This window comes from Heterobasidion irregulare (assembly GCF_000320585.1).
Source record: "Heterobasidion irregulare TC 32-1 unplaced genomic scaffold scaffold_12, whole genome shotgun sequence".
Classification (NCBI taxonomy): domain Eukaryota; kingdom Fungi; phylum Basidiomycota; class Agaricomycetes; order Russulales; family Bondarzewiaceae; genus Heterobasidion; species Heterobasidion irregulare.
Genome location: NW_009258208.1, coordinates 775,856 through 803,278, shown reverse-complemented (window position 1 = coordinate 803,278; position 27,423 = coordinate 775,856). Strand labels below are relative to the sequence as shown.

The window sequence follows — 27,423 nt, the reverse complement described above, 5'->3', positions numbered from 1 at the left end:
CTGTTTCTTTCTTTCCTCCTCTGTCAATGATGCCGATCACGACCACACCAAACAAGCATTCTTTCTATACTCCTAATGTTCCAGCGTCTGCGCCTGCCACGCCCGCATATACCCGATCCGCCAAGTCCAATACCGACGGACCTCCTCCAGTAACCCCTCAACGTATTCCGCGCGCCCACAGACATCAGCATCACCTTCAAAATTATTTTTCGAACTCTCCATCAACTCCTGCTAGTACTCTCTCGACACCTTACACACCTCTGAGCCTCCGCAATGTATGGTCGAACGACTCGTCGGCGCTGACGACACCTGTGTCCGTCGCGAGCTCAAAGCGGACCGGTTTGTCTGTATCGCCTGAATCTTCTGCGAATGGCTTTGGAGGCGATGCGGGCCGAGGGGAGATAGCCAATGACTGGCGTTCTCGCGCAGGTGAGAATGGGATCCGAGTCGCTTCGGTCAACGGGTCCAAGGACGAAGGTATGTCCTTCTGTGGACTGCTATGGTGCGACCGTATTCATGTCTCTTGGCTTAGGTGCATATATGCGTCTAATTTTGGTCTCTTTGAACACACGCGCTGACCCTGCTTCTGAACCCCCTATTCCCCGTCTGTCACAACGTGAGTATATGCGCTTTATCAAGCGGGAAGCGTGTCCTGACGGAAATTTCCAGGCCTTATCCTCCTCTCGATCGCTCAGATGGTCAGTACACGTTCTGATGACTCATCCTGCGCGCTATATTGATCGGCTGCACGCGTTCATTTTGTATTGGATGTTTTAGGTAGGTGCCATCACTGTCGCGAATCTTTTCATTGATACCGACCGAATTTTGCAGCTCTTCTTCCACCTCCCTTTTTTAGTACACAGCGTCGACCTCGCTCGCAGACTCTGGCACATCAGTCGCAATTGCCTCTCTCACCACAAGTTCAGAGTCAACCGCATACTCCCGGGCGCCGTACGTTAGCGGCTTTGAACACCCCTCCTCCCCTGGCATCCAACGTCAATCGACTCAAAGCAAAAGGAAGCTTGACTGATCCAGCTTATCCACGTCGCCGTCAACCGTTTGGACAGGTACACAGTTTCTACCGCCTTGCCATGTAAAGCTAATCTGTCACCATAGACACGCACCGATCTCTTCGACATCGACGAAAATGATCCTTACCCGACGATGTTTTCACCAATACAGCGTCTTGCGATTCCTTTGGCACTGAATGGCCCTTTTGACAGAAATGGATTTGACGACATGACTTTCCCGCGAATTCCCGCACCTGCATTATACCCCTTCGAACGCCCAAATGATCCATTAAAGACAGACGATTCCTGTTCTGTATGCGGACAGACTTCCTCGTCTTTGGCAGTCTTGGACCCCTGCTCCCACGTCTTGTGCTCTGCGTGCTTGACCAGCGCCCTGAACATCGTCGGTGAGAAGGACATGGAGTGCGCAGTTTGCAAGATAGGGGTGGCAGCCTTCCATTTGCGAAGCTCTGGCGCGAAAGGAGCTTCCCCACCTAACACGGCACATGGGGCGTCGCAGCACAGCAATTTTGGGACCAATGATGCCGATGGTCCATTTGGTCATTTCAACTTCTTTAATGTCCCGGAGACAGCCAGCCCCCATGGCTTCGGTGGAGTACGACATACACCGGCAAGGCCAGGGGAACTACCTGTCCTGCGAATCGACAACGTTCCTTGGGTCAGCCGTCTTCGCAACTTTGTCACTCTGCCCTTTTCGACTTATTGCGTTATTGTAGGACATCACTCCTCCTGCCATTGTCGCGTGGTTGAGGCACCCCGTTCGCCGGGTTCATGTTCTACTTGACCGCAAGGGAAAGACATTCAGTCACGCCTTTGTGGAAATGGTCGATGAAGAAGCGGCGAGGCAGGCTCTTAGAACGGCTCAAAACTCGGTCCTGGGGAAAGGCAAAAGAGCCCGAGGTGTCACTGTTACCCGAAGCGGACAGGAGGAGTTGATGAAGGCCTTATTCCCTTCCTGGCAGGGACGCTTTGATGGCGTTCACCCCTCTCTCGCCGGCCTGAGCAACGAACAGATCTATGCTGTTTTGGAGAATGGCTTGATTTCCGACTCTGAGTTGAAGGCGCTACTCCATTTGATCCAATCACCTGACGTACGTTGTCTTTCGATGCATCCATTTTGCGAGCCGCCTTGCCAACCATCTCACTGTGTCTCTTTCCCGATCAGTCTCATTTCCTCAAAGTACCGTCTCTCCCTTTCCACTCACTCATTAGCATTCTGTCGAAATTTCCCGCCAATCAAGATGGTCGGATCTATTCCGGGTCGTCCAAGGAAATTCTGTTCGGTATGGCTGTTCGCTTCATGTCCCGGAATTTGCTAATTCGTTGTTTGGCACCTAGAAATCACTATCAGTGAGTGTCCTCATTCTTAGCCCTCAAGCTCCTTTGGGACTAACCCGCCACATCGCAGCCGCACTTCAAATTCTCATTTTGCGCAACACAGACGAATCCACTGCGTGCGATCCCGGATTACTTGCGCAGCTATCCCAAGCGGCTGTGGCATGCCAAGGTGAGATGGTACATCCGAGAATCTATTGCTTTGGCCAATGACTCGTTACTAGCCTTTTCAAGGGAACAAATCGCGAACCTTGCGAGCCTTGCGAACACCTCTCAACACCTCCTTCTCCCTCGTAGCCCCGCGTCATCCATCAGTGCTCTCAGCTCTCACACGCCAGACCATTTATCTCAGCGACACCCAAACATTTCTCGCGCCTCTGTCCAAGCTCAATCCAATCAGGCTCTTCAGCGTGGGCCTTTCGACGTGCTGGCCAGGGAGTTCGGCGTTGACTCCCACCTCGTCGAGGCTCTCGCACACAGACTCTCCGGATTGCGTTGAGCGAGGCTTATTTTAATAACCACACAAGTCCACGAAAAACGCTTCCATGTCCATATTGCAACCTTCTCTTGATCAAGGCTCACCCTCAAAAGCTTTTTTTTCTCTGTCAGTCTGGACTCTTTTTAAATATAGATCACCGTCACTGCTAGCACTGTCGTGTTTTATGCTCTCGCTATTATCGTCATCGCTTTCAATTATGCTGTTGTTTTCGTGCTTGTTGGGTTTCATAGGGCGTTTTGGGGGGTGCTTCTGTGTTCTTCTGCTGTAACGTCGAGCGTATCGTGTATCGTACCAGCTAGTTTGCTATCGCAAACACTTGTCAATAGGAGTCCATACCATGGTCAGGACGGTGTCCTTGGCCGTTCTCCTGAGCTGGTCTGTTAGTTTTCGCTTAACTCAGATAACATTGTGAGAATCCTCACAGAAGAAGCCGATATCTGCATAGCAACCACGTGATCCACTCTACCTAACTTAATTGGCGTCACTGCTTTTGCTCGAAGCAGACAAAGTCGAGTCCTTGTCCCCCCCAATCTTCTTCACCCTTGTTCTCTTTCTATCTGTCGCGGTCGGATAGAGTCAACGTTAACGGCTTCAAGAGGAGGTGACGATGAGCTCTGACGGAATTCAGATCACTATCCCAGGTCCGACAATGCATCCAATGATGCTATTTCATACACTCACCTTGCTTTCATAGACTTTGATGACGAAGATTTTAGTTCGACTTCAATTCCTTTTGGGAGAGTGCCAGGAACCTCTGGATTTGGCTTTGGAGGAGGATTGAGTTCTGGCCAGGAGTCTCCCACCGCGACGACGCCCATTGCTCTTCCTGAACGCTCCGACCGAGGCTATTTCCATGCTCGCGGCGATTCAGTTACCTCAGAGGACTCCAACTACTCCGCACGACACCCCACTCGGAAGGGGTCTATGCCGTTTGTTCACACGCAGCATTCGTCTCTTGCTAACTCTGCCGGCTCTCCTTTCACCAAAAAGACCTCGTTTGCGTCTATCCGAAATGCGTTCAAGAGCGGTAGCAAGTCCACTGAACCCCCTCCTATGCCGCCTCTGGATCATGGCGTGTACCCGGTCTTGAAGAATCCGTTCAATCGATCGAATTCATCCCTTGCGCATGCGTCCGCGACATCCTTCCGCAGGCCATCCGAGAACATGAGCCCTCCATATCCTCGACCTCCGACCCCAGGCTCTGTCGAGGCTCGATCTGCGCGAGCGACCCCGGCAAAGACTAAGGGCCACGCTTATGGTCGTTCACAGCATTCTCATTCGGGTTCCATATTTCATACTTCGGATGTCGGAAGCGATCACGGGCATGGTTTCACAATTCCATCATCTCCTCCTCCTGTACCACCCGTGCCGAATGGATATTTTGGAAGCTTTTCTCAGAGTGAGCTGCCACCATATGCAGAAGCAGAGGAGGAGATTGTCTCGGTTGATCCGCGCACGCCCTCGGAATATGCTCTGCATGCTACTTTCTTCCGATTCGCTACATCAGCGGAGATGAAGATTGACGCCTTCTTGCGACAAGGGCTCGTACGTTTCATCGCTCGCGAATATTGATGTTCTCTAATGACCGATATCGCAGGACCACGAGCCACCTCTTGCTGACTATTTTGGCCCTGGGATTGATCCTGTGTTTGATGACCTGTTGCAGACTCTCGGCCAAATAGGACAGAAGCATGCTAAGCCTGTTGTCAATTCGATAACGCGGTGGCGCCGCACGCAAAAGGAGGCTGTTTCTCCTGATCTCTTGCGCCATCACACAGGCCAGTCGCCAGCGACATCCCGAGGTGTCCGACATCTGGACACGTCTATGATACTGAACGAACGGAAGTCTCTGGCTTCCATCTACATCATGTGCCGGGCACTTATCGCTGTGATGCAACCGTTGTCGAAAGATGCTCTCGGCGAACAGATGGGGTACAAGCTCGAAGAGACCATGTTTGAGCAGTTTCGCAAACCCGACTTGAAGCTGCTGACCCAGAGCGCCAATCATAGGACGAATGCAGAGCTTTATGCCACGCTTTTGGGTCACTTGGCGAACACACGGTGAGCTTCACGACATGCTCATCCAAAACGGCACTGAAATCGTCCAAAAGCTTTTCGAGTGTCACAGACCGTTTTCTGTCTGAGATGGGCCCAGTTGCTTCCGGGCATGTTCCAAAAGATGGTGACATGAAATATGAGAATCTTGTACGTGGATTGAAGCATGTTCAGATCAAGGTTAGCGTGCTCCGATATTGATGTACAGCTTGTTCCATTATGTGCTCATCGACTGCCGTTAGGTCTGGCCCCCAGAGTCGTTCGAGGAGGGGGCCGAATTTATGGAAGCATTAGCGAAATCTTTTGAGAATGCGCATGGCTTCCGATTCAAGCTTGCCTTCGCGGAAACTCTGGTACATCTGATGCACCCCATTGCTAAGGTAGGCGTATTTGTCTTTTGATCTCCATTTACTAAATCGTGGACAACGCAGACGGCCCAAGCTGAAGTGAATCACCCTCAATGGGCAAAGGCTATAGAGATTATATATCCGAAAGCCAGGGACATGGCTAGCAAACCTCGGTATTGGCACGTGGCATACCCTCTCGTCATCGTCAGCCTTTGTGTTGCGCCGAACGAATACTTCCTGCGCAATTGGCAAACTTGTTTTGAGGCTAGTCTGACCAAGTTGAAAGTACGTTTCACCCGACGTCATCTACTCAATTTGACCTGATGCAGACGCATAGGAGAAACCGTTCCGCATCCCAGTGATGAACGGGATGATGCGCTTGGTCTGGACCTACATGTTTCGCTGCCGAGAGTCTGCCTCGAACTCCACATCCAAGATGGAAATAGTCTTAAAACATTTCTTTCCTCCTAACAGATTGCCCATCTTCCCTCAAGAGGATCACCTTGAGCCCTTCATCTATATAGTACATTTTGTCTTTGCGCGGCATTTCGATTTTGGAGCGGAGTTCACGTTGAATCTTCTGCAGGAGCAAGCCATGTCAACCCAGCCGCCCAACCCTTCGACGGTGCTATCTCCAGAGCGAATGGCTATCGCGATACAAGCCATGTTACTCACCTTGCATTTGATGGAACGAGACGAGCCAATTCCGGTTTGGCCTTCAAGCTCGGACTTCTCTGGAGCGCCATCATGGCAGGATTATCCCGCCTCCTCAGACTTTCTACCGTTGACCATCCTATCAAAGCCGGGAATGCAGGAGTTCTATGACAGGGTCGGGATACTGCTGAGCTATGTCGCCGCCACATGTGCAAATGCGGTGGGGCGAATGTCGACTTTTGATGAGCAGTGGTCTGTCACGCGCATCAATCCATCCTACGACGAAACTCACAGCTACATCATTCGTCGACACCCTGATGCAACTGTCGCGTATCCTGCACAACTGGTTCCGCAGATTAACTTATTGCAAACCTGTTTTCAATCCTGGCCTCGAATTCTGCATACCTCCCTACAATTGGATGACGCGGTTGACATGCTGGTGCGGGGCGTCATTCATATCGAACCCGCCGTTGCAGAGGCAGCTGTTCTTGCTCTGCGTCGGTTCATGTCGAATCCTCAATATGCTGACGCTGTCCTTCAAAATTATACCTCATTTTTGTTTGACACTCCGCATATTGCGCAGGAAGGATCAAGCTCAAAATTGGTCATTGAAAGCAATCGCTTGCTGAACCTCTGGGTCGGTCTTCTCGATGGATGGGTACACGACCTTTTGCAGAGAAAATCGGAGACTCTGTCGGACGAAGAGATGGCGGCGGTTGCTTCAAGAATTGATGAGACAGAGGCAGGGGCTCTTTTTCTTTTGTGCCACGTATCCCGCCCTGTTTACACCGTTGGGGTCAAGCTGCTGCGTATGCTCGGCCTTCTAGTTGCCCATCTATGGCCTCAGCCGACGTCTCCTCAAATAGCCTCGATGGACGTCCGAATTGTAGACATACTTCATGGGCGAAGCTCCATCAAGATTCCTCTTGACGGATTCGACCACATTTTGGACCCAGCTGATCTGGAGCGCTTGAAGCAGTGGCGGGACTCCGGCAAGACTGATGCATATCTACGGATTGCAGACAGCGAAGATTCACGCGATCGTACCATATGGCAATGGATCTTTCCGGGGTTCATGCACTCTTACAGCAGTGATGGAGCGGAACACACACCGGCTACCGTAAACATCCTCCGCGAGACACTGATTGCTGCAGTATCTCGCTTCCATCCAACCATTGCTGCTGTGGCAGGTCTTAATGGTCGTATGCCTTCTGGTCCATCGTCACGAGGTCTAGCCATCAATGAAAAAGAGACTCGAACACCAGTCGATAATCGACAACTCACAGGGCAATGGTACATGTGGACGAAGGTTCTGTGTTCGATTGCCTCGATCGTAGACTATCGTCCTGCTCTTGTCCAGCGGGAGCATTCTCGTGCTCTTTCGGAGGTCAATTTCGAGCGAGAAAGGTTAACAACAACACGTGGTTTGGTTCGGTATCTCGCACCCTTCCTTGACTCCGAGCACTCCATGTTCAGAGACGCGGCTGTGTTCTGTATCAGCTCCTTACCATCTCGAGGATATCCGCAGCTTCTTGAAGACCTTGGTCTGCTCGCCCATCGCCAATTATTTGACGATACAAGGATGAAGTCTGGAGCCACGTCAGTCGCTGAACGAGGACGTCGACAAGAGCGGCTGTTCACTGCTGTGGCTCGTGTATATTTTCTTACTGCACACTACCTTCAAGATCACCGCTCAAGCGGTCGAAAGGCAGCACTGTCCCCCATTCTTCGGTTCGTGCGAAATACACAGGCATTCCTCACATCCGCGGATTGCCGCGATCACTTCAAACTTCAGAAGCTGCGACGTTACTTCTGTGGGACAGTTGAGCGCTTATTTGATGGCCTCACCACGCTCTCCGATACGGACCGCTTCATACCGCCCAATATGCACTTGTCCCTCTTCCGTCTCTGTGAAGAGTGGTGTCAAGTTGGTCGTCAGTCGGAGTCTGTCAAGCAGCGCTTGATCCTTATGCAGAGGGCAGCCACGAATGCCGTAGCTGACGCATCAGAGAAGGGCGAAGCCGTAGCTGTCTTTCAAAAGGAGACTAAGCTCTTGTCTAGGGCTGCCATTGGCGCTATGGCATCCCTATGTGTAAGTCTCAATCTCTCTTTGACACAACTGTTGCTCATCTTCTTTAGTCCAAAGCCTACTTTCCCCCTGATGTATCTTCTGGCTCACCAACGGACCAAGCAGGCACAGAATATTTCAGAGCATTGGAGCCTATAACGACATTGGATAGACTCCATAGCGTCTTGGCTTCACTTGATATCTCCGTGCAGACCAGTGGAAAGTGAGTGTTCAGTTTGAGAGGCAGGTACACTCAAATTGATGGCCGTCACAGGAAAGCCCTAAGAACACTTCTAGCATGCAGCGACAGAGATCCTGGTCTGGTCAATGAAGCCATGCGGAAGGCCTTTGTTACGGTCAAGGACATCGACACCAGCAATGTTCGCTTCTTCGAAGTCGTTGCAGACGTTATTTGCAGCTCTCAAGGCCATGGATTTCGCTTTGATCAAATCGTATGTCTAGGCCTGTATAACCTGTGTCACCCAGCCCTCCATGTGCGGACCTCCGCTTTGAACATTCTGGAGTTCATCCACGAGGAGTCTTACGGAATGCTATCCATGGCTCAATTTGAGGCTGCGATCGGTAGCCCCGCCCCAAGCACATATCTCCATGCACACCGTCTTATCTCGGATGTCCTGGCCGGAGAGCATCCAAACGAAGCAATGGGCGTTCTTTCTCAATTCGCAACTTGGTTACCTCAGTTCTTTGAGGCATCAAACTCACCACTCCTCCTCCTTCAGAGCCTAGAATATTGGAGTCCTAACATCAATCTGATGACCGATGATAGGTCTGGCCTGTCACGAGAAGGGCGAACTGCTCTTTATCATCTCATGTCATTCACGCTGCGCTATGCGGAGAACTACGCTGAACAAATCCAAATGCTCTGGACCCGATTGGTGGATGCACCATATCAATCGAATGGTCATGCGACAATCCGTTTTCTACTTGAACAATCCCAAAAAGTTGCCAGCATCACCTATATCCAGTGTGCATCCAGAGTTGTTGCCTGTCTGTCGCAGTCGGGAATCGGGCGACAAGTGGTTGAAGATCTTTGCAGTGTCATAGAGCCTGCTCGCATGCTTCCTGACATAGAGCACAAGTTGGCATTCCCTGACGCGGACGACATGGAGCTATGGTCTGATCTAGACGTCCTTTTTGCCGAACATCCACGTCTATCACTAGGCGCTGGACAATACGCTCTTCTATTCCTTTCGGATGTGGCATTGGAACGCCTCTGGGAGTTTCACGCCGAGTTACCGATCATACTTCATGCAATTTGTGTCCATTTGGATCATCGTCTAATTTTTGTCCGTGACCATGCGAAGCATATGCTTTTTCAACTATTGCGCTCATGGATACCAGGATATGATGAAGCCTCTGATAGGGGTCTCTATCCCACTCGGAACGCGCTCAAATCCGCCATCAGAGACCTAGAGCAGGACATGGAGCGAAAGCTCTGGAAGGAGGACGAGAATAGCGCCCAATCGGGGCCGAAGATGCATTGGCTTTGTGCTCGATTGTTGAGTCTTCTGGAGCCATTGCATCCTGGTCTTGCGCAGCAATGGGGATCTCTGGCCTTGTTATGGGGCACAGCATGCACGATACGACCCATAGCGTTTCGTTCTTTACAAATTTTCCGCGCTCTCAGACCTTCCGCAACTCAAGCTGATCTCGCACTTCTACTTGGAAGATTGTCCAACACTGTTGCCGACCCTGACGAAAACATTCAGTTATTCACTGCCGAGCTCATTCAGACGCTGAATGTGTTGGTCGAGAGCGAGGAGTTAGACGTCTCACTCGTACCGCAGATGTTCTGGTGCGCATGTGCTTGTCTTTCTACGACAGTAGAGGTCGAGTTTCTGCAGGTTGTCACATTTTTTGACTCCCTGCTATCCCGTTTGAACTTGGACGACCAAAACACTGTGGAATTCCTGCTCTCTCAACGTCCGCACGATTGGAAAGGGTCCTCGTCTTTACAATCCTCTTTGCTCATCGGATTGCGGTCATCCAAGACCTTCGGTGCCACCATAAAGCTTCTAGAACACCTAGCCAGGTTCACTGACAATAGGCTGATTGACCCGAGCGAGGGCCGTGTTCGTGATCTGTATACGATTTCTTTGCCTTGGTGTCTCAGGGCCATGGCAGACGAGACACACGACCCAGCTTTGGAAGAATTTGCCACCAACGTTGGGTATCTTGCCGAACAGGAGGGTCGGTCCAGTATTGCCCGAATCATGACTTCCTTTGTCAAGGGCCGGTTCCGAACAAAGGATGATTTTCTCCGACAGTCCGTTTCCAGTCTACGAGAGCATTACGGGGCTGAAAATTGGACCGAAGTCGTCACACTTCTCGTCGGCCTCGTGCTAAATCAAGAAAAATGGCTTCGCGTCCAGTCACTGCAGATTCTCAAGGTTCTATTTCAGCAGCGAGAGACTAGGAACCCAGTGGAGCTTTTGGGATCCGAGTTGTTGATGCCACTATTGCGGTTGCTAGAGACTGACCTCGCTGGGCGAGCTCTGGAAGTTTTAGAGGAGCCGATGACTATCTCTGGTGGTGGTCTTCCAGCCAAGCAAGTCCTCCGTATGAGTATGCATATGAACATGCATATGAAGCCCATTGCAAAGGAAGTTGACTCAGTGGCGGATATTTTTGGCATGCCTGAGGAGTCCGGATGGTGTGTCCCACGACCGGATCAACTCATGAAAATGTGCCGCGCCAACGTCATGGCCGTCTTCAACTCCTACAATCTTCCTTCACGACCATCCCGCATCGATTTTGAGCCTGAGGACATCGAACGTCTGGCACCACCAGATCCACTGGATGAGGACTTGGGTGGCTTGGTTCAGAATTTGCATGAGCTGAGCACGTACTTCCAGGACGATGAAGTTGATCTCAAGGGAGCCACCTTACCTGTGATGCCCAGTCACCAGCTCGAGGCACGAGTCGCTGCCATCCTTGCCAAATCGACGGAGAACATGGCAGATCTCCCGCAGACGCCCTTTGTTGATGTCTTCCGTGTTGATGACATCGCATCCTTCGCACCTAACGACTCTGATGACAATTCTGACTTTAGTTCTGATTCAGAAGCATTTGTTTTTGACTCTCCCTCCGCTCTTCGTCAGATGCAGGGCGGGAATGGCTCGAGACTTCAATAACTGTATTTATTATGTTCGCATATTCGTGCTTTCATTTTACCTTTCCAATTAATCTGACATCTTATTTACTCTCTCGTCGTACAGAATTACACTATATACTGGTCATGATTTGTAGAATCACACACTCGCACTGCATAGAAAGCTCTCATTTTTCGTTTGGATAATTTTGGATTCATCACATACTGTGTCTTGATTGACAGGGCTCATTCCTGAACTGTAAGATTCTGTAGCAGTTAGTAGCACAGACGGCATGTATAGTCGGACTGATATGGTGTATTTTAACATGGGACTGCAAGGAGGTACTGCTTCAAGCCTTCAGGCTTTATGACACATGCCATGATTAGTTCGTGAAGACATCTCAAGGAAATATGGATTCTCCATCCGTCGACGTATATGGGCTAGAAAGTTCGCTAATCCGAGCTATACGCAGCCGTTGCGATGGCGGGACAAATTTGTCCTCAAGGGCATGAGGTTGGCCACCAGCCAAGACCCCTACACGCATCATTGACAAAAACTGTGACAAGTAACTCCAGTCAGGTCATTTCAGCGTTATGGTGAGAACAAGCATGGCTCACGTTATGAGCCGCATTCGAATGATCATACACTCCGCCAAAAAAAGCGGTGGTTGCGTCCTTTCCGATGTATTTGGCTAACATGTGTCTCCCGCCCGGATGCTCCTCAATGAATGAGTTGACATCGTGAATGAAGCCGGCAATGAGGACAAGTGGCCTGTTTATAGATTGCTCCTGGACTAACATGAAACGAAGCATGGTTATACGATTAGTTCAATGATAGTGCTATCTGAGAATGAAGGAAGAACGCACACTCTCGCCAAGAGACGATGGGTAGATGGTCAACTTGTTCAGGCCAAGAAATCCCATCTTGAGTCTCTCGCAATCGCTTGAGCTGCATGGTGAGCTCTCCCTTCTTCACTTCATTGTCAGGGAACGTCTGAATTAAAAAGGTCAGGTTGAGAAGAATCTACTGAGGTAAACTAATCCGCACCTTCAAATGGGACGCCAATCCCAGCTTGCTACAAACCCAAATGAACCACTTCGTCGGGTCGTACTGGTACCACTTGATCGCATTTCTATAATCCATGGGGAACTGATGATGGAAATTATGATAACCTTCTCCGACAGTGACCAAGGCCGTAATGAAATGATCCTTGGGACTGTGCTTGTCGTCGAATGGCGCATCCCCGAGATAATGCGCAAGCGAATTGATGCAGAAGGTGCTGTGGTGCACGAAACACATCCTTACCGCACTCGCATATACATATCCTCCTCTCCAGTCTCCCCACCACAGCCCCGCAATCAACGTCGGCACACCAAAGCTCATAATCATCATCAGCCAAATGTATCGTCGGTGTTGCCACCGAACAACGTCGTCCCTGTTGAGGTCACTGATGTCGGCAGAACCGGGCCTGATGCGTGGCTTGAATATGACCCAACCAATGTGAGCCCAGACGAGTCCTCTTTGAACATTGTAAGGGTCGAGGTCAGTGTCCGTGTAGCGATGATGCGAACGATGTTTTCGTGACCACCATTTGATGGAGCCTTGGGCGGCACCAGAGCCTGCTAAAGCGAGGAGGTATTCGAGGGGTCTAGTAGCATTGTAGCTGCGGTGCGACCATAGGCGGTGATACCCCGCCGTAATGCCTGAAAACAACGTGTCAGTCTACATCGACACAGCGATCATGAACCCCAAGGTAATGGGGTCCCTCCAATACGAAGGATGACTGAGAACTGACCAAGACCCGTGAACAGATAGTACAGAATACCGAGCAGAGCAGTCTGCCACCGCAGTTTTGTGGTAAACAAACCATACAACATGACAACGTGGGGGAAGCCAACAACAGCGAGATTGAGGTAATTGAGCTCTCGCCACCAGTTATTCCAAGAAATCGGCGGAAGGGCCTTCGACTTCTTCAAGGTGTAATTGACAAAGTTATCTGGTACCTCGAACTCGACGGAGTCAGCCGGACTCTGGATATTAGAAACATTATTGGCGTGGCCTATCATCTCAGGCGCTCGTGAATCGTAAGCCTTTCCTATGAGAGGATGTAGCAGGAGTCGAAATTAGGGATACCAGGGGAATGAGGAGAGATGAACGCGCCCGTTTACTTGTCTTTTGTAAGTCTGAGTCCTCAAACGGTTGGGGTTGGCTTCTACGCGCCTAGGGAGGTCGAGAGGCCGAGTCTTCAAATGGATTGTTCTGGCCTGGACGCGACCCACAGGCTCCTCTCCCCAAATTGATCGAGTTGCACGCGGCTTGGAGCAATTTATCACCTTGGATCCCGGTCCAACGCTCACCGTCCCACTTGTTCATCTCGCTGTTGTAAGAAAGGCAACACAAGTATAGCGTATATGCGGAACTGATGAGATCATTTTAGCATGCCCAGCGATGCTGATTCGGCACTTGAGCTCATCACATTGACATGAAGTGAAATTCGAGTGTCTCATCGCTAATAGTCACAACCGTACAAGCACACACCCTTCTATATGTCCATCTTGTCTGCTTCCCAACCTGGATTTTTCTGCAGGATAACAAAACCTTCGAGCACATGCGCGAAAGGAACGAATTCCTCTGTCGCAAGCTCTGCGCGTTCTGTTGTTGCCAGGCGTACAGGCGTCTGGTGTGTTTGGAAACCTGAGATTGTTCGCGGTTTGCCAGCCTGACCAACGACATCGATGGCCTATACAATCGAATGCAGTCAGACACAAGGCCCTCGTCGACAGACACAGAAACTCACCTGGCCAACGCGCACTGTGACGGGTGCGTTGTTCAACTCCTCATCAAGGGTAATCATGAATCGCGGGTACATGGCCGTCACAAGGAAATACAACATCCAATGATACTTATCAAGCACGACTGAATGTCGACCCCATATGTATTCAGTTCCGGAACAATTTTCAAACGATTGCATTGACTCACATGCTTTGGCGTCTGTGAAGGCGGTCAGTGTAGCCAACAGACCCGCGACCGCCGTCCGACTCATAACCGTCCGATCTAAGAAGAAAGGATTGATGCCGATTGTACCCTTGCCCATGTGCACAAGGCCCTGCGCGATCCGCACGACGAACAAGCAATCCGGTTCTTTACTGTAATAGCCAGCAAGTTGACGGAGCATCTGCGCAAGGCGCGCATTGTTTGTACCAGCACCGACTAGACCCATGGCGAAGATGGCATTGAGTGCAACTTGCAGATCGCTATCGTGGCTGTACTTTGAGAGGGTATCCAGAACAGAGAGTTGTGCATTAGAGGCGCTGACGAGCCCAATGGCTAATGGAACAGTCTTCCGGATAACAGGCTCGCCGTAGTGCATCTGTAGAGCATTTGAGAATGCTAAGCGAAAGGTATCAAGCTATGCGGACATACAAGATGGTTGAACTGTCTGAGGGACATTTCGGCTCCCACATCCTCGCCCATCGCCAGTAGTGCGATGCCCAGGACGGCGAAGCCCTGGAATGTATCGTCTATCGGCATGCTTTCTTCTGCCTTCTTATCGGGGTCGTCTTCTGATCTCCCTTTGTTCTTTTCGATGTGTTCATCACAATGGTGGAGCATCGACTGAACTCTGAGAACGTTGCCTGTGCCCGCAAAGGCGCACATCTCGACCAAGATCTGCACTTGCTTTGAAACTTGATGCGGGATCGCTTTGAGCGTCTCGATCGTAGCGTCGTACGAGTCACTTGCTTGTTGACCTGAGCGAGCCGAACATCATGAGGCATCGACTCTGGAAGCCAAACATCACGGTGCTCACCAAGGTACAACAACGCAAGTCCAAGGCCCATAAACCGTGCCCATTTCTCTTCGAGAACCTTGTCATCTCGTTCCATAAGTGTTTGCAAGATTGTACTTGAGGCCTCGCCATTTTCGCTCCCTACAAAAATGAAACCGATTGCAAGAGCTGAGAGTGATGCGATCTCCATTGACACCGAGTCGTCGGCAACGAGAGGTAAGAGGAGGGAAAGGATGTCCTCGCGCTGAGAACCAGCATAAGCGAATGACAGGCCGACGATAGCGCTTGTCTTGAGTGGGACAGATTTATTCTCGACATACTCGCCCAAGAGCGCAAGCGCTGCGTCTGCGTCTGAGCGAACACCCGTATTCAAGATACCCGTTGCAAGCAACGCGCCGGCCTAAGGATTACAGATGCGTCGTTGGGATCGTGAATCTCTTCAAGTGACGATTGATACATACCTTGATATACTCTTCTGACGAGTACGTGTACTTATCCACATGACTCAATCCGATATCTGTATCCCAGAGTAGACTTAAGCCAAGACTGGCCGCAGCAGACATCATGCCTGTTGAGAAAGTGTCAGATAGATCCAAAAAAAAAGATGATGACAAGGCGTACCATGATCCTTGTTCTTATAGATCCAACTGCTGCCTTCGTCCGCTTCGACCATCAACTTGTCGTTACCAAATCCGGCATTTACGAACGCGTTCACGAATGTGCCCGCCAAATTCGCTCGTGCCGAGTCAACGTTGGCGGTAGATGATCCTAGACCAGTAATCAGCCCCTTATTCAATTCAAAATCATGTGAAGCGCAGCTTACTCGTGTTCTCGAGATGACTTTTATACACATCTTCCAAGTTCAGAGCATCTGCCACACCGACCTCCTTCCCAAATTCCCGGAAATGTCTGCTTATATTGGTGTTGTACAAGCAGTCCATGAGTTCTTGTGACAATTCATCCTCCGCATCGGCATCCGCAGAAGAGGTCTGAAGCCATTCCAGTGGGATTTGCGCGCGTGCAAGGATGAATGCTAGCTGCCGTTTCATAGTTCTGAACAGTAGTCAGACAAGATTCAATCGGAGGATGCTTCGACACGCACGGGTTGTTTGGCGCATGGAAGTCCGCCTTGATGAGCTCAGAATCATTCAAACGAATGGCAAGGGCAAGGGCTTCAGGGAACTTGTGATGCTGTACGTAGATGGTATGTGCGGTGCGCAGGAACGCGACGTCATCTTGTGGAGGTAGCAGGTTGACACACCTTTGAGAGGGTTAGTAAACTATAATTGGCTGTATGCAACCGGTAACTCACGCAATCATATACGCGCATACTCTCGAATACGTGTTGACGTCGACGAGTTCTGGAATTCGATCCACAATTTCCAATTCCTCCAATAAATCAACCGCATCTGGCTCCGCATTGTGCCCAAGTAAAAACTTAGCGCATATCATCGCCAAACTCTGCAGATCCTCCACGTTACCAACGAGAGGAGGCGCATCTTTCGCACTCTCTCCCTCCACGTCCTTGTCCGCTGACCCCGGCTCATCACCTTGCTCCCGAAGCGTATATTCCTCGCCCAATTCGGCTGCTAGATGACGAACATATTCGTGCCCCCAATCTCCGGGGTCTGGTAGAGGTGATAACGAAAGTCGAAGCGATTCTGCAAGGAGGCGGTATCGAAGGGTGCCGCGAGGTTGCGTGTCGGAATATGTCATGGCGAGTACCGAAAGTATATCAGCGAAGAGGCTCTGGAATCACGATGATCAGTATCAAGCATGGAATTGCATCAATGAAGTGGCTGATGATCAGTTCACAAAGCGCCGGAAAACGAGTACCAAGCGGTGCGTGCTTCCGCATGGAAGAGGCTGCATTTATGGCAAGTCTGGTTCGCAGTCTCCTCATTTGTAAACACAACCTGTATTACCATACGCTCTTCGAAAATCGTGCGAACAGCACGCAAGCTCCACCAGGCAAGATGCAGATGAAGACGGGTATGATGTGCGTACCTTGTCTTCTGACACGGGCCAGGTTTCATACAAGGATTGGAGATCAGGGTAGTGTGGTCGAAGAAATTTGAGGGGTTTAGGTACGGAGGTCATCGATGATGTGGAGGTCTTGATGAGTGTCCGAAGGGTCTCCAACGCAGGGCGGTATAGACTGGTGTCTGGCTCCTTCACAGGTTATCAAGACTTTGCGCTGAGGGTCCATTGACTAGTGCAACGCACCTTGAGCCGTTCCACCAACATCTCCAGTTCGTTCTTCAACTGAAGATCCTCTTCTGACTTTATAATGCGTAGCAATGGTCAGTGTGTAGCAATACATCGCCCACCGTCACATACCAGGTCCTCTCCTTCCTTTGCATCAATAAATGGCTTGGCATTCTCTTTATCTGCGGGTTTCTCCTTCCTCTTTGGGTCATCAGATTGAACAGAAATCGCGAATTCTGTGGGTGCGGGCATGGTGAAAGTGAGGAGGCTTGACAATGAGCGCGAGCTGGACGCGCGTCGTGTCACGTTCATGGCATCACGGGGGGATAGTCACTCTGTGACAAGCAAACCAGTTTCTCTCCGCACCAGTCTGGTTCGTTTCAGAAAAGCATAATGCCACTCCGCACCCCGACATCCTGAGAAACTGGAGATGATAAGAACATACAACATATGTATATCAATTCCCTCAAGTTCAAGCGTGGCTCGGATGCACCTCTTAATATGGAGATTGGGTGTTTTGGTCGCAGAGCACGAGTGTCAAAAGCATCCGCACCTGTCTAATTTATTCTGACCAGCAAGTGGAGGCGGATGAGAGGGTGTCGGCGAAGCACAGATGTAATTTGGCTGGTCGTGCTCGTGCATGAATAACACCGTGAAAGTCAAAGTGTCTAAGTTAAAGTCAAAGTCAAATTCAAATTCAAAGTCAATTCAAGGTCATGATCGACGTCAAAGTCAAAAGCAAAAAGTCATGGGGCCAGCGGAGGTCAGCGAGACGCCTCGCCATCACCGCCGACATAGGACCCTTCTGCGAGGCGTGCATCGCTCCGCGAATGCCCACGAAGCGGCATCGTCGACTCAACTGTCGAGACCGAGCTCACCGAGCTCCGCACGCTGCGCCGCCCGCGCCCGTTCTCCCCCTTCTCGCCATCCCACCTCCTCACGCCCTTTTCTTCTCCCGCATCGTCCTCCTCAGCCTCGTACCCTCCCTTCGCTTCTATGTCCCCCGCGGCAGAGACCGGCGCGGATAGCACGAACGGCGTGATGCCTGCAGCGGCGGCACTGCCCGCTGCGGGCACGCAGGCGCGGGGCGTCGTGAATGACGGGATGGTGTACGGTGCGGGCATCCTCCTGCGCGTGGCGAGCAGGAGCAGGAGGTTCACCGTGCCTGTCCGTCAGTGCAAGCCGTCCGACCGCGATCGCGCGGAGGAAAGGGGGTGGGCGAGCCTGTGAGCGCGGCGAAACGGCCATGCGTGCAGCACGGGAACGTACCGCTTGAACTGTATACAAAATCGGCAAAGAACGTGACAGAGGTCGGAACGTGCAGCCCCGCGAAGCACGCAAAGCGTGCGGCGGTGATGGGGACGATCAGGAGCGTGTATGCGACCTGTCAGCCGGAAGGCCGAATGAGCAGTCCGTCAGCGGGTGCAAGAAGAAAGGCTACAGGGGACAGGCTTACGGGGTACCTGACGCGCGGGGCCATGCTGTCATTAAAGGGTGTTCAGCATAGATGCGAAGTGACACAGGCGCGCACCACACGACGACAGCCGCGACGCCCAACATCGCCGAGTCAAGCATGTCGCGCCCAAGCGCAAGCCGCCACGCGCTGCCGCGAGGGACGACGTGCAGTGCCCAGCGGCCGCTTGCGGTGCGTGCGAGATTGCCGCGCACGCGGAGGAGGATGCAGGTGTAGAGTACGAAGCTCGCCGCCGCAGAAAGCCATTCCTGTGTGCGCGACGTGCGGCGCGGTGAGACACGATTGGAGCCAGCGGCGCCGGGGGCTATCACGCACGAAGAAGTATTCAAGAAACGTCTGTTCCGCGGGGTATGCGTCTGTGATCCAGCACCTGATGAGCATGCAGTGGTCGACCACAGGCCCGCAAATCAGCCCGGTTCGTCCCCACTCGTACGATAGGAAACCCCGACGCACCAGTACCCGGAGGGCCCGTAAAAGTCCCCCTTTTCCTTCTTGTGAATGGCGAGCGGCCCTAGCACCACGATGAATAGCACGCCCACCCATCCAAGCAAGGTCGCAATCGTCGAAGTCCACGCGGCGGTGGCGAGGCGCAGGCGCAAGAAGAGGAGGTTGAAGACGTGCAACGCGAGTATGAACGACCTGCACACACACGTGGGAGCCATGCCATCATCGTTCATTTCACGCTCAATATTCAGGCTCGGAGGGAAAGAATATACCAGAGCGCCGCGCCCACGTTGCCCGCCTGTTTGAGTGCGCCTGTTCGCAAAACCGATGCATCAGCCTCTCTACGCAATGAGTGAGAAAATCCCCGAATATCCCCCAAACGGCTTCGACTTTACGTGAAAGTACGACAATTGATAAAGTAAATTGAAGCAAAAGAAGCGAAACAGAGAATAACATCAACTGCTCGCACCTTGTGCGGTACACAGTCGCCCTCGCATGACGCCGCCGTCAATGACCCAGCGCGCGTCGATGAGCGTACCAATCGCCTGGACGAGATTTGCGAAAAGTAGCGACGCGAAGTAAGCCGTGATGTGCATCTGGCACGGAAATGGCCGCAGAGCTTGCATCTGCTCGCGCATTCCGATTCGATGGGTGTTCAGGAGCGTCGAAGAGAGGCGGAATGCAAAGGAAAGGGAGAGGGAGAGGAAGTTAAATCGCACGCGTGCTTACCGCGAACGTGAACATCACCGCGAATGCCGAGAGACTACCTGCAGCCACGATAGCCTGTGCATCCATCCGCCCGACGAGATCATAGGAAACAAACAGATCAACAAATTCGAACACCAAGCTTGGTGAGGGGAACATTCGCGCACCGTGACCCATCCGCTCGTGAGCGCGTCATATGGTACCGCGCCCGACGCCACCGATGCTCCCGTGCCCGACCCGAGACCCGAGAGAGTTTCTGTGACGTTTAGCATCGTCGTGTGCATCGTGTTCGCGGCCGCAGTTGCAGGATTCAAGGAATTCGCGTGAGAGAGTGCGGCGCCCATCGTGGTTGCTGTATTTGCTTTAGACGGGACTACTGGGGGTGACTAGAGGTGAGTGAAGAAAAAGTGTGGGGAAGGGGGCAGGATGATCCGGGAGGATCCTCGCAGAAAGGGTAGTCCGTCCTTCGGTGAATAATGCAGCCGTCTTGTTAATTGACTAAAGGGAAATTCAATTGAAGGAGTGCTCCTCGAGACCTGCTCGACACCAGTAGTGATTGATGGGTATGAACCGGGACTAGCGGATGGGGGAGGTAAAGATAGATGGAAGGGAGAGAGAGGGCGGGAAGATGGATGTGGCGGTCCAGACGAAGATAAATACAAAAATATTTGAAGGGTGAGAACGGGGACGGGCCCAGCTCGGGCGACGATAGACCATTTCCTGTGCTAGATATGCGTGGCGATGCCTCCACCAACGCCGCCCACGCATCGGTCGGGTGGGGTGGCCACATACAGACACATACCGCCCACATCCCGCTCGCAAACGCATGTATGTCAGATAAGGACCTTTAAGGACGCGACATTGCAGTGACATTGCTGGATAGACAGAGATCTGGATGGAGATGCAGAACTGATGCAGATGGAGCTGTGATCGAGATCAGTCGGGTAACACAGGGTAGTATTGATACCCTCCGAGAAAGTCACCATGATCATCAGCTAGATAACGAGGGTCACGGACACACGGTACTTAGAGGTAAGTGGGATGGGTATTCCGCTCCCGTTGCATCCAGTGTTTGAATATTCAATTAACCAAAGAAGTCTCGAGGAAAAGGTTCGTCCAAAATCACGACGGGACAGGACTGGGACAGGACGGGACTTGTGATGTTGAATAGGCGTACACACGGTCCAGGAACAAGAGGCAACACGGGATGTCACTGGAATGTCGATGCCATCGACAAATATCCACCGCATCTAGCGCTCGTCCGGCACCGTGTCATTTGCTGTCGTTTGTCGCGCCTCGCTTCTTTCTCGTTTCTTTTTCCAGCTCGATCGTTGCTGCTCATGAGCGCGCCACTAGCGTGCCTCGATGATCCTGGTTGATGTTATCCTTCGGGTGAGGCCTGGTGAGGTGATCGTAGTATCTCAGGCGCCCTGATGATCAGCCACCGTCGCGTGGCAGCGGCTGCTTCAACGACTCAAACACGACAAGCTCATTGAAGTCTGTTCAGCATCGCAGTGTGCCATGCAGCAATATGAATTCGGGCAGGACATGACTCTGTGGGACTCGCTTTTAGAGACGACTCGATTGTGAAGGCTGGAGCGGCAAGCTGCTACATCTCGACCCAGGCTCGAGCCGCTGAGCGCTGGTTCTCGACGTCGACACCGAGGGCGTTCTCATTCATGCCTACATCCCCCATTGTGTCAGGTTCGACTGCCTTGAATCGTCACACTCGTCTACACGGCCACGATGTGAGTCCACTTTCACTCTGACTCATATATATCCTCTCTTCCTTTCTTCCTGCTTTGTCGCCTTCTCCTTTCCTTCCATACTCAAACCAACCCCAAATGATGCATACCCACACACCCTCGCGGAGAGTCACTCGATGAGGCGAAGGTAGCGCCCGCCCGTTCTGGTCCGCCCCACATGCCAGTCCATCGCGGCGTGGCGTGTGGACGAACCGCTTGTGCGGGGCTATCAAGAACGGAAAGCTGATGGGTTCTGCGTCTATGCGTGATCGTTGGTGCTGCGAGCTTCGTGTGCCGCTTGGCCATGCTGACTTTTACTTTTCAATTTTTGTTCAGACGGGCAGATCGCTGACTTTGTTGTCGTCTTCGTAGTCTCGTGCTTCAAAGTCGCCACTAGCCACCGCACTAGCAACTGGATACAGCCCGACGAGGCGAGGATTCAGATTCATCATAATTGAAGCAACATCAGTAAAACAGATGACCACCTCTCCACTCATTGCTGGACGAGACCAATGCCCTTCTCTGCTAGATCGCGACTCCAACTCCGCAAGATATGCTTCTGTACCTTTCCACTAGCAGTCTTCGGCAGCTCATCGGGTGTTCCGCTCTCTCCAATGAACCAAACCCATGCCGGTGCATTCTTACAATAGAGACAAAGGGAAGCAATCTAAGCAACACAGTAAATCATGCAAGAGATGTGTACCGCACCTGAGGGTTAATCTTTTCCCCTACTATCTTGCGAACGGCCTCACGAGAGAGATTCCCATCGGGTTTGGAGACAATCCACGCACCGACGACTTCGCCATATTTCACGTCAGGCACGGCAACGATCGCGGCCTCGATGATTGAGGGATGAGCGGAAAGGACGTTCTCTATTTGGACAGGGAATAGGTTTTCTCCCCCACGAATGACGATATCCTGAAAAGGAGTGCCTTCAGTTCACGATCGTCTGTGTTGAAACCTCGTAATAGAATACCTTGATCCGACTGATGACTAGGACGAAAGCCAAGTTCAGAGAAGCTTTCGATGAAAACCAGAACCACGTACTCCGCAAGTAACCTTGTTCATCCATGACAGCCTCGTCGCCTGTATGCATCCATAGCGTCTCATCGTCATCTGGATTTCTCTTGATGACAGCTCGGGTGTGTTCCTCGTCCTTCCAATATCTAGATCAAATAGTTGTATCAGTTCGGTAGACAATTCCGAACAACTCCTGATAACGAGCCCTTTTTGAACAAGGTAACCAGAGACGAGAAGCTCTCCTGGTGTTCCAATGGGTACGACATTGCCACCCTCATCAATGATCTTGGCCTTGACATGAGGCCGAACCTTGCCGACAGTCTCCACTCGCTTTATAATAGGATCGTCGATGGTAGTCTGGAAGGACACGGGACTAAGATAGCGTTGGTTTCATATATAATCGTTCATATTCGAGTCGGGGCCAACCTAGTCTCAGCTGCAAAAGGAATCAATGGCCGCGAACGTCGGACGAACGTCGGAGAGGCTCTCACTCATCCCGTATGCAATCGTCAGATCGCGGAGATTCAGGTTTTCAATCAGCTTCCTCATGAGCCCGATTGGGATAGGCGATCCCGCTGCAATACCTGTTCTAATACCCATGCGTTATTAATTGGGTCGTTTGTCCTGAGATTGCGGCTAAGACTCACCGTAGACGACTGAGATCCAAGGTAGAGCCCACTTTCTGTCTGTGCTCCACCTCTGCGAGTACGCCGTAAAAGTGGGTGGGTACACCGTGCAGCGCAGTACACCGTTCTTGTACAAGGGCGTCGACAATCGACGGAGGGTCGAAAATTTCAGATGGGTAGACAATACAGGAGCCATAAGCCCAAGCAGCAAGATTCCCTAATACGAGGCGTGCATGACAAGCAAGGTTCACTTCTTGTCATAGCAGATAAAGGAGATAAAACCTATCAAAGCAGTGGAATAATGGCGGAACATTGCCTGTGGAAGTATTGAATAGATAAGAGTGCTAGAGTGAAGATTGAATGACTACGCTCACAAACGACGTCATGTTCCGTCAGACGCATCGCATCCCCAATCGAAAGAGCGTTGTTTAAGAGGTTGTGATGTGTTAGCTAGATGCGGTGATCAATCATCCTGGCCGCAGGTATATAGACATGGAAAAAGTCACCGAGACGGCTTTTGGTGAACCAGTAGTACCACTGTAAGATTGCACGCAGAAAAAGTTATAGTTGCCTCTGGGCACAACCTGGAAACGCTACCTAGTGAACTGCATGTTCATGATGTCGTCCTTATGGAGGGACCGTGTCATTTCCTCCACTGCCCGCGACTCCCTGCCATCATCTCCCCAGATCAGCACCTCCCGGAAGTCTGCTACGCACTTGATATTTTGCTGGATTTCTTGAAATTTCTTGAGATCTGACAGGTTGTCGACGGCGACGATGTGTTTGAGTTCTGGCAGCTGTTCCTCCTGGATATTACCGGGACTAGCGTCGCGCAGGGACGGAAGCGCATCAGCGAGAAGACTGAGGTAGGATGACTTCCGGATCTGCGGGACCAGGAATACATGATTGACACCAACGAGTCGGAGGGTGTCGATCTTTGACAGTTCGAAGGATCAAAACGTAGCAACCGGAGATACAGATCGTACATACGAGCTCGTTGACGCGGTATGCTGGGTTGACAGTTACCGAAATAGCACCAATGATGCTACACGCCCACTGGAGCATTGCATACGCGCTAGATGCTCTTATAAGCATTATGAACTTCAAGCAGAGCAACTGTAGATACCTATTGTTACCCATGACAATGGCGACTCTGTCACCTTTCTTCACGCCTAACCCAACAAGTCCTCGAGCGAGAGCGGAAATGTTCATGTCGAACTCATCGAAGTCCCAAGCTAGATGACCTTCTACGCCTAAATTCCGTGACAGAGGGCCTCCGTGGGGTCGGGGAAGTTCGTGAGAACAAATGAGGGCCGGACGTGCGCGATGGTTAGCGAGGATTTCGTTGGTAAAAAACTCAGGCAATGTCCTCTGGTCGAGTGGAGGCTCCTGTGCCCCCTCAACTGCTGACAGGGTTAGGTGGCGGTGTGAGGTAAACTTGCGAAGCCGTTGAAATTGGGATACCAAACTTCGGCAAGAGCTAGGACGCAGGCGGCGGCTCCAGCTAGGGGCATTCAAAGACATCGAAGGAACGGTTGGCATATGGTTAGTAGGAAGTTGGGTGGAAAGGTTGAATACGTCGACTCTACGGAGCCCTCAGGGGACTTGTGCGGGGTAATAATGTCATGTGTCTTTAAAAGCAGCATCACGTGTGGTGCCTCCGATTCTTCCCTTTTTTTTTTGTTCCGTTGGGTTATAGAAACTTTGAGGCGGGATGTTGCAGACCGCTGCAGACATAGATACAATGAGCATTGAATGCCGTAGGTAGAATGCACAGATTGAACGCAGCGTGACTATTGCTTACCGTGCTATATTCACTAAAAGCATGGTATCACGCAGTTTCATGTTTACGGCAAAGAGCTGACGGTGAATATTGATAAATTATGCTGTATTATCGAGCGAGTGTGTCATAATTTGCCACACAATGAAGCAGCACAGATGATGGGGAGGCAAAGAGGCCACAGCAAGCGCGTCTCATTATCAAAACCCGAGGCACGTGAGCAAACGCGACCGTGTCGTATTTGGCAATATTTGTTGTGGTTGAACTCGGGACCAAAACCGGCGAACCGAAGGCGCTCATCGCATCTGCCCTACCACGACTTCCATCCCTCCCTCTCTCCCTCCGTTTTCTCGTTGAAATTGCTCACCATTTCTTCTTCTTTTTATGGCTTCAAACATTCCTGTAAGTTTGCCAATCTTGGTCGAATTTCCCAGCATTTGTCGATCTCTGTCATCGTAGACAAGGCGTGTAACACGAACGACACGCACTACTGTCCTTAAGGACGAAAACGCCAATGCGCGGCCCCGGATCACCACGAGGGCTAAGCCACAATCGAACTCGGAAGTTCCAGTCAAGGCCAAAATCTCTACCCGTGCGATCAGTGGTACCGTCTCGACCAGGGCGAAGTCCGTAGCTAAGGAGGTGTCATCCGAGCAGGACTCAGCTGCCCAAGGAAAACGAAAACGCTCGGCTTTCGGCGAAGTTGCTGGCTTTCCTAACAACACTCGACCCAAAGCTACCGCGTTAAAGGGGAAAAGCAAAGAGGAAGCTCCAGCACCCGCCAATGGCAAATTCGACGGCATCGTGTTGAAGCAGAAGGCCTCCACTACTGTCGCACCTGCCATCCCGCGACAGCCTCTGCGTACCGTCTTAGCCCCTGCGCCCGCTCCTACGAGGACTTCAACGCGTGTAACTCGCGCTTCGGCGGCGGCTGGGCAGCACCGTGGCGTTAAACCCACCCCGGTTGTTTTGCCACCAACGGATGATGCGATGGCAGTCGACACACCTGCTTTCCACCCCCCACCTCGACGACTCGGAACGAAGTCATCAGTGACGGCTACGACAGCCAAGAAAGTTTCTGAACCTGCTGCTCGCAGACCGTTGTCCCATACCGTGAAGGTCGCGCCCCCCGAAGAGGACGAGGCGGAGGCCAACCGTGTGTTCAAGAAACGGCGCACGTCGTCGGATGTGCCGGACGATCACCTAGCCGCCGTTCAAGAAGAGAATGAAGAGAATGATGAGGCACTGCAGCAGCAGGAGGCACAGAAGGCCGTACAGGAGTTGTCCAGGCATCTCGAACAGATCGAGCGTGAGGCGGAAGCTGATCCTGATGATAACTGGGTCGACCTTGACGCTGAGGACGCAAGTGATCCTTTGATGGTGAGCGAGTACGTGGTAGAGATCTTCCAGTACTTGAAGGAAGTTGAGGTACGTTGCCTACGCTTTCGATTTTGACGGTGCCTGACGCCTCGAACGACAGCAAACCACGATGCCCAAACCCAACTACATGGACAACCAGAGAGATCTTGCATGGAAAATGCGTGGCATTCTCACTGATTGGCTGATTCAGGTCCACATGCGATTCCGTCTCTTACCCGAGACACTATTCCTCGCGGTGAATCTCCTTGATCGTTTCTTGTCTTCACGCGTAGTTTCTCTTGCGAAGCTCCAGCTCGTTGGCATCACTTGCATGTTCATTGCTTCCAAGGTTGAGGAAATCGTCGCCCCATCCGCCAGCAACTTCCTCTACTGCGCTGACTCCTCGTACACCGAGGAGGAGATCCTCCAGGCGGAAAAGTACATTCTCAAGACGCTCGAGTGGGCCGTGAACTTTCCCAACCCCATCCATTTCTTGAGACGTATCAGCAAAGCCGATGAGTACAACGTCCAAGTGCGGACAGTGGGGAAATATCTGTTGGAGGTGCAGTGTGTGGAGTGGCGCATGGTTGGTACCCCACCATCACTGCTCGCGGCGGCGGCGATATGGCTCGCGAGGTTGATACTTGGGCGCGATGGCTGGGTGAGTGACTTGACTCCGACATCTTGAAACTACCATAGCTGACATCGGCACAGACCCCGAACTTGGCCCACTATTCGTCGTATCCAGAAAGTGCTCTGGTTCCGACAGCAAGCTTGATGCTTAACTATGTACTGAGACCGGTTCGGCATCCCTCGTTTTTCAAGAAGTACGCGTCAAAAAAGTATTTGAAAGTCAGTCGCTTTTTTTTTTACCCCAGCTTAGTATGAGAACCTCATGTGTATGTAGGCGAGCACTTTTGTGCGGGAGTGGGCATTGCAGCGTTGGGAACAAGACGAGCAAGTTGACCTCCAGGCTGAGCTACCGTCATTAAAGGCGCTGATCCGAGCGGCGCGTGAGCGTGCGGCGGCGGCTGGTCTTGACCCCGATGACACTGAGGGAGTTGTGCTTCACATGAATCTCTGATCAGCTCCCTCGGCACGCATTGTGCTGCGGCATTCGTTTCATGTACGCTTTGCATTTCAGCTCTCTCAAGCCATATCCACGCATATTTT

The 27,423-nt window shown here is 51.7% G+C and overlaps 7 protein-coding genes across 7 annotated transcripts; 3 read left to right on the top strand and 4 right to left on the bottom strand.

Moving 5' to 3' along the window:
* Window positions 1-26: 26 nt before the first annotated feature.
* Window positions 27-3,235, top strand: HETIRDRAFT_390355 (uncharacterized protein; the record flags this gene model as incomplete). The annotated part of the gene is made up of 11 exons (XM_009553871.1): window positions 27-477; window positions 533-616; window positions 670-702; window positions 832-1,067; window positions 1,117-1,689; window positions 1,748-2,122; window positions 2,197-2,314; window positions 2,370-2,381; window positions 2,440-2,538; window positions 2,591-2,826; window positions 2,894-3,235. The coding sequence occupies 11 exons, from the start codon at window positions 27-29 to the stop codon at window positions 3,131-3,133; spliced, it is 2,457 nt and encodes an 818-aa protein (XP_009552166.1). The 3' UTR covers window positions 3,134-3,235.
* A 237-nt stretch (window positions 3,236-3,472) lies between these two features.
* Window positions 3,473-11,144, top strand: HETIRDRAFT_329435 (uncharacterized protein; the record flags this gene model as incomplete). The annotated part of the gene is made up of 9 exons (XM_009553870.1): window positions 3,473-3,506; window positions 3,560-4,410; window positions 4,463-4,926; window positions 4,977-5,100; window positions 5,163-5,300; window positions 5,352-5,552; window positions 5,605-8,013; window positions 8,061-8,212; window positions 8,264-11,144. 9 exons carry the CDS (start codon window positions 3,473-3,475, stop codon window positions 11,142-11,144), a joined length of 7,254 nt encoding a protein of 2,417 aa, XP_009552165.1.
* A 358-nt stretch (window positions 11,145-11,502) lies between these two features.
* Window positions 11,503-13,168, bottom strand: HETIRDRAFT_422558 (uncharacterized protein; the record flags this gene model as incomplete). The annotated part of the gene is made up of 5 exons (XM_009553869.1): window positions 11,503-11,658; window positions 11,720-11,895; window positions 11,969-12,095; window positions 12,150-12,805; window positions 12,898-13,168. The coding sequence occupies 5 exons, from the start codon at window positions 13,166-13,168 to the stop codon at window positions 11,503-11,505; spliced, it is 1,386 nt and encodes a 461-aa protein (XP_009552164.1).
* Window positions 13,169-13,644: 476 nt separating this feature from the next.
* On the bottom strand, window positions 13,645-17,349 carry HETIRDRAFT_54132 (uncharacterized protein; the record flags this gene model as incomplete). The annotated part of the gene is made up of 13 exons (XM_009553575.1): window positions 13,645-13,842; window positions 13,900-14,018; window positions 14,082-14,472; window positions 14,526-14,842; window positions 14,902-15,289; window positions 15,351-15,457; window positions 15,511-15,657; window positions 15,713-15,942; window positions 15,986-16,150; window positions 16,202-16,638; window positions 16,897-17,061; window positions 17,116-17,172; window positions 17,230-17,349. 13 exons carry the CDS (start codon window positions 17,347-17,349, stop codon window positions 13,645-13,647), a joined length of 2,841 nt encoding a protein of 946 aa, XP_009551870.1.
* A 280-nt stretch (window positions 17,350-17,629) lies between these two features.
* HETIRDRAFT_481455 (uncharacterized protein) lies at window positions 17,630-19,611 on the bottom strand (the record flags this gene model as incomplete). The annotated part of the gene is made up of 7 exons (XM_009553868.1): window positions 17,630-18,262; window positions 18,367-18,481; window positions 18,619-18,819; window positions 18,887-18,941; window positions 19,025-19,210; window positions 19,288-19,327; window positions 19,485-19,611. The coding sequence occupies 7 exons, from the start codon at window positions 19,609-19,611 to the stop codon at window positions 17,862-17,864; spliced, it is 1,125 nt and encodes a 374-aa protein (XP_009552163.1). The 3' UTR covers window positions 17,630-17,861.
* A 2,268-nt stretch (window positions 19,612-21,879) lies between these two features.
* Window positions 21,880-24,625, bottom strand: HETIRDRAFT_436850 (uncharacterized protein; the record flags this gene model as incomplete). Its single annotated transcript, XM_009553867.1, has 13 exons — window positions 21,880-22,105; window positions 22,174-22,383; window positions 22,442-22,458; window positions 22,513-22,631; window positions 22,691-22,858; window positions 22,949-23,074; window positions 23,133-23,328; window positions 23,486-23,561; window positions 23,618-23,648; window positions 23,709-24,046; window positions 24,102-24,186; window positions 24,238-24,548; window positions 24,581-24,625. 13 exons carry the CDS (start codon window positions 24,623-24,625, stop codon window positions 21,959-21,961), a joined length of 1,869 nt encoding a protein of 622 aa, XP_009552162.1. The 3' UTR covers window positions 21,880-21,958.
* Window positions 24,626-25,350: 725 nt separating this feature from the next.
* HETIRDRAFT_245294 (uncharacterized protein) lies at window positions 25,351-27,268 on the top strand (the record flags this gene model as incomplete). Its single annotated transcript, XM_009553866.1, has 4 exons — window positions 25,351-26,319; window positions 26,372-26,911; window positions 26,965-27,102; window positions 27,158-27,268. Coding segments are annotated over 4 exons (1,758 nt in total), but the record flags the coding sequence as incomplete, so codon positions are not given.
* Between the last annotated feature and the right edge of the window lie 155 nt (window positions 27,269-27,423).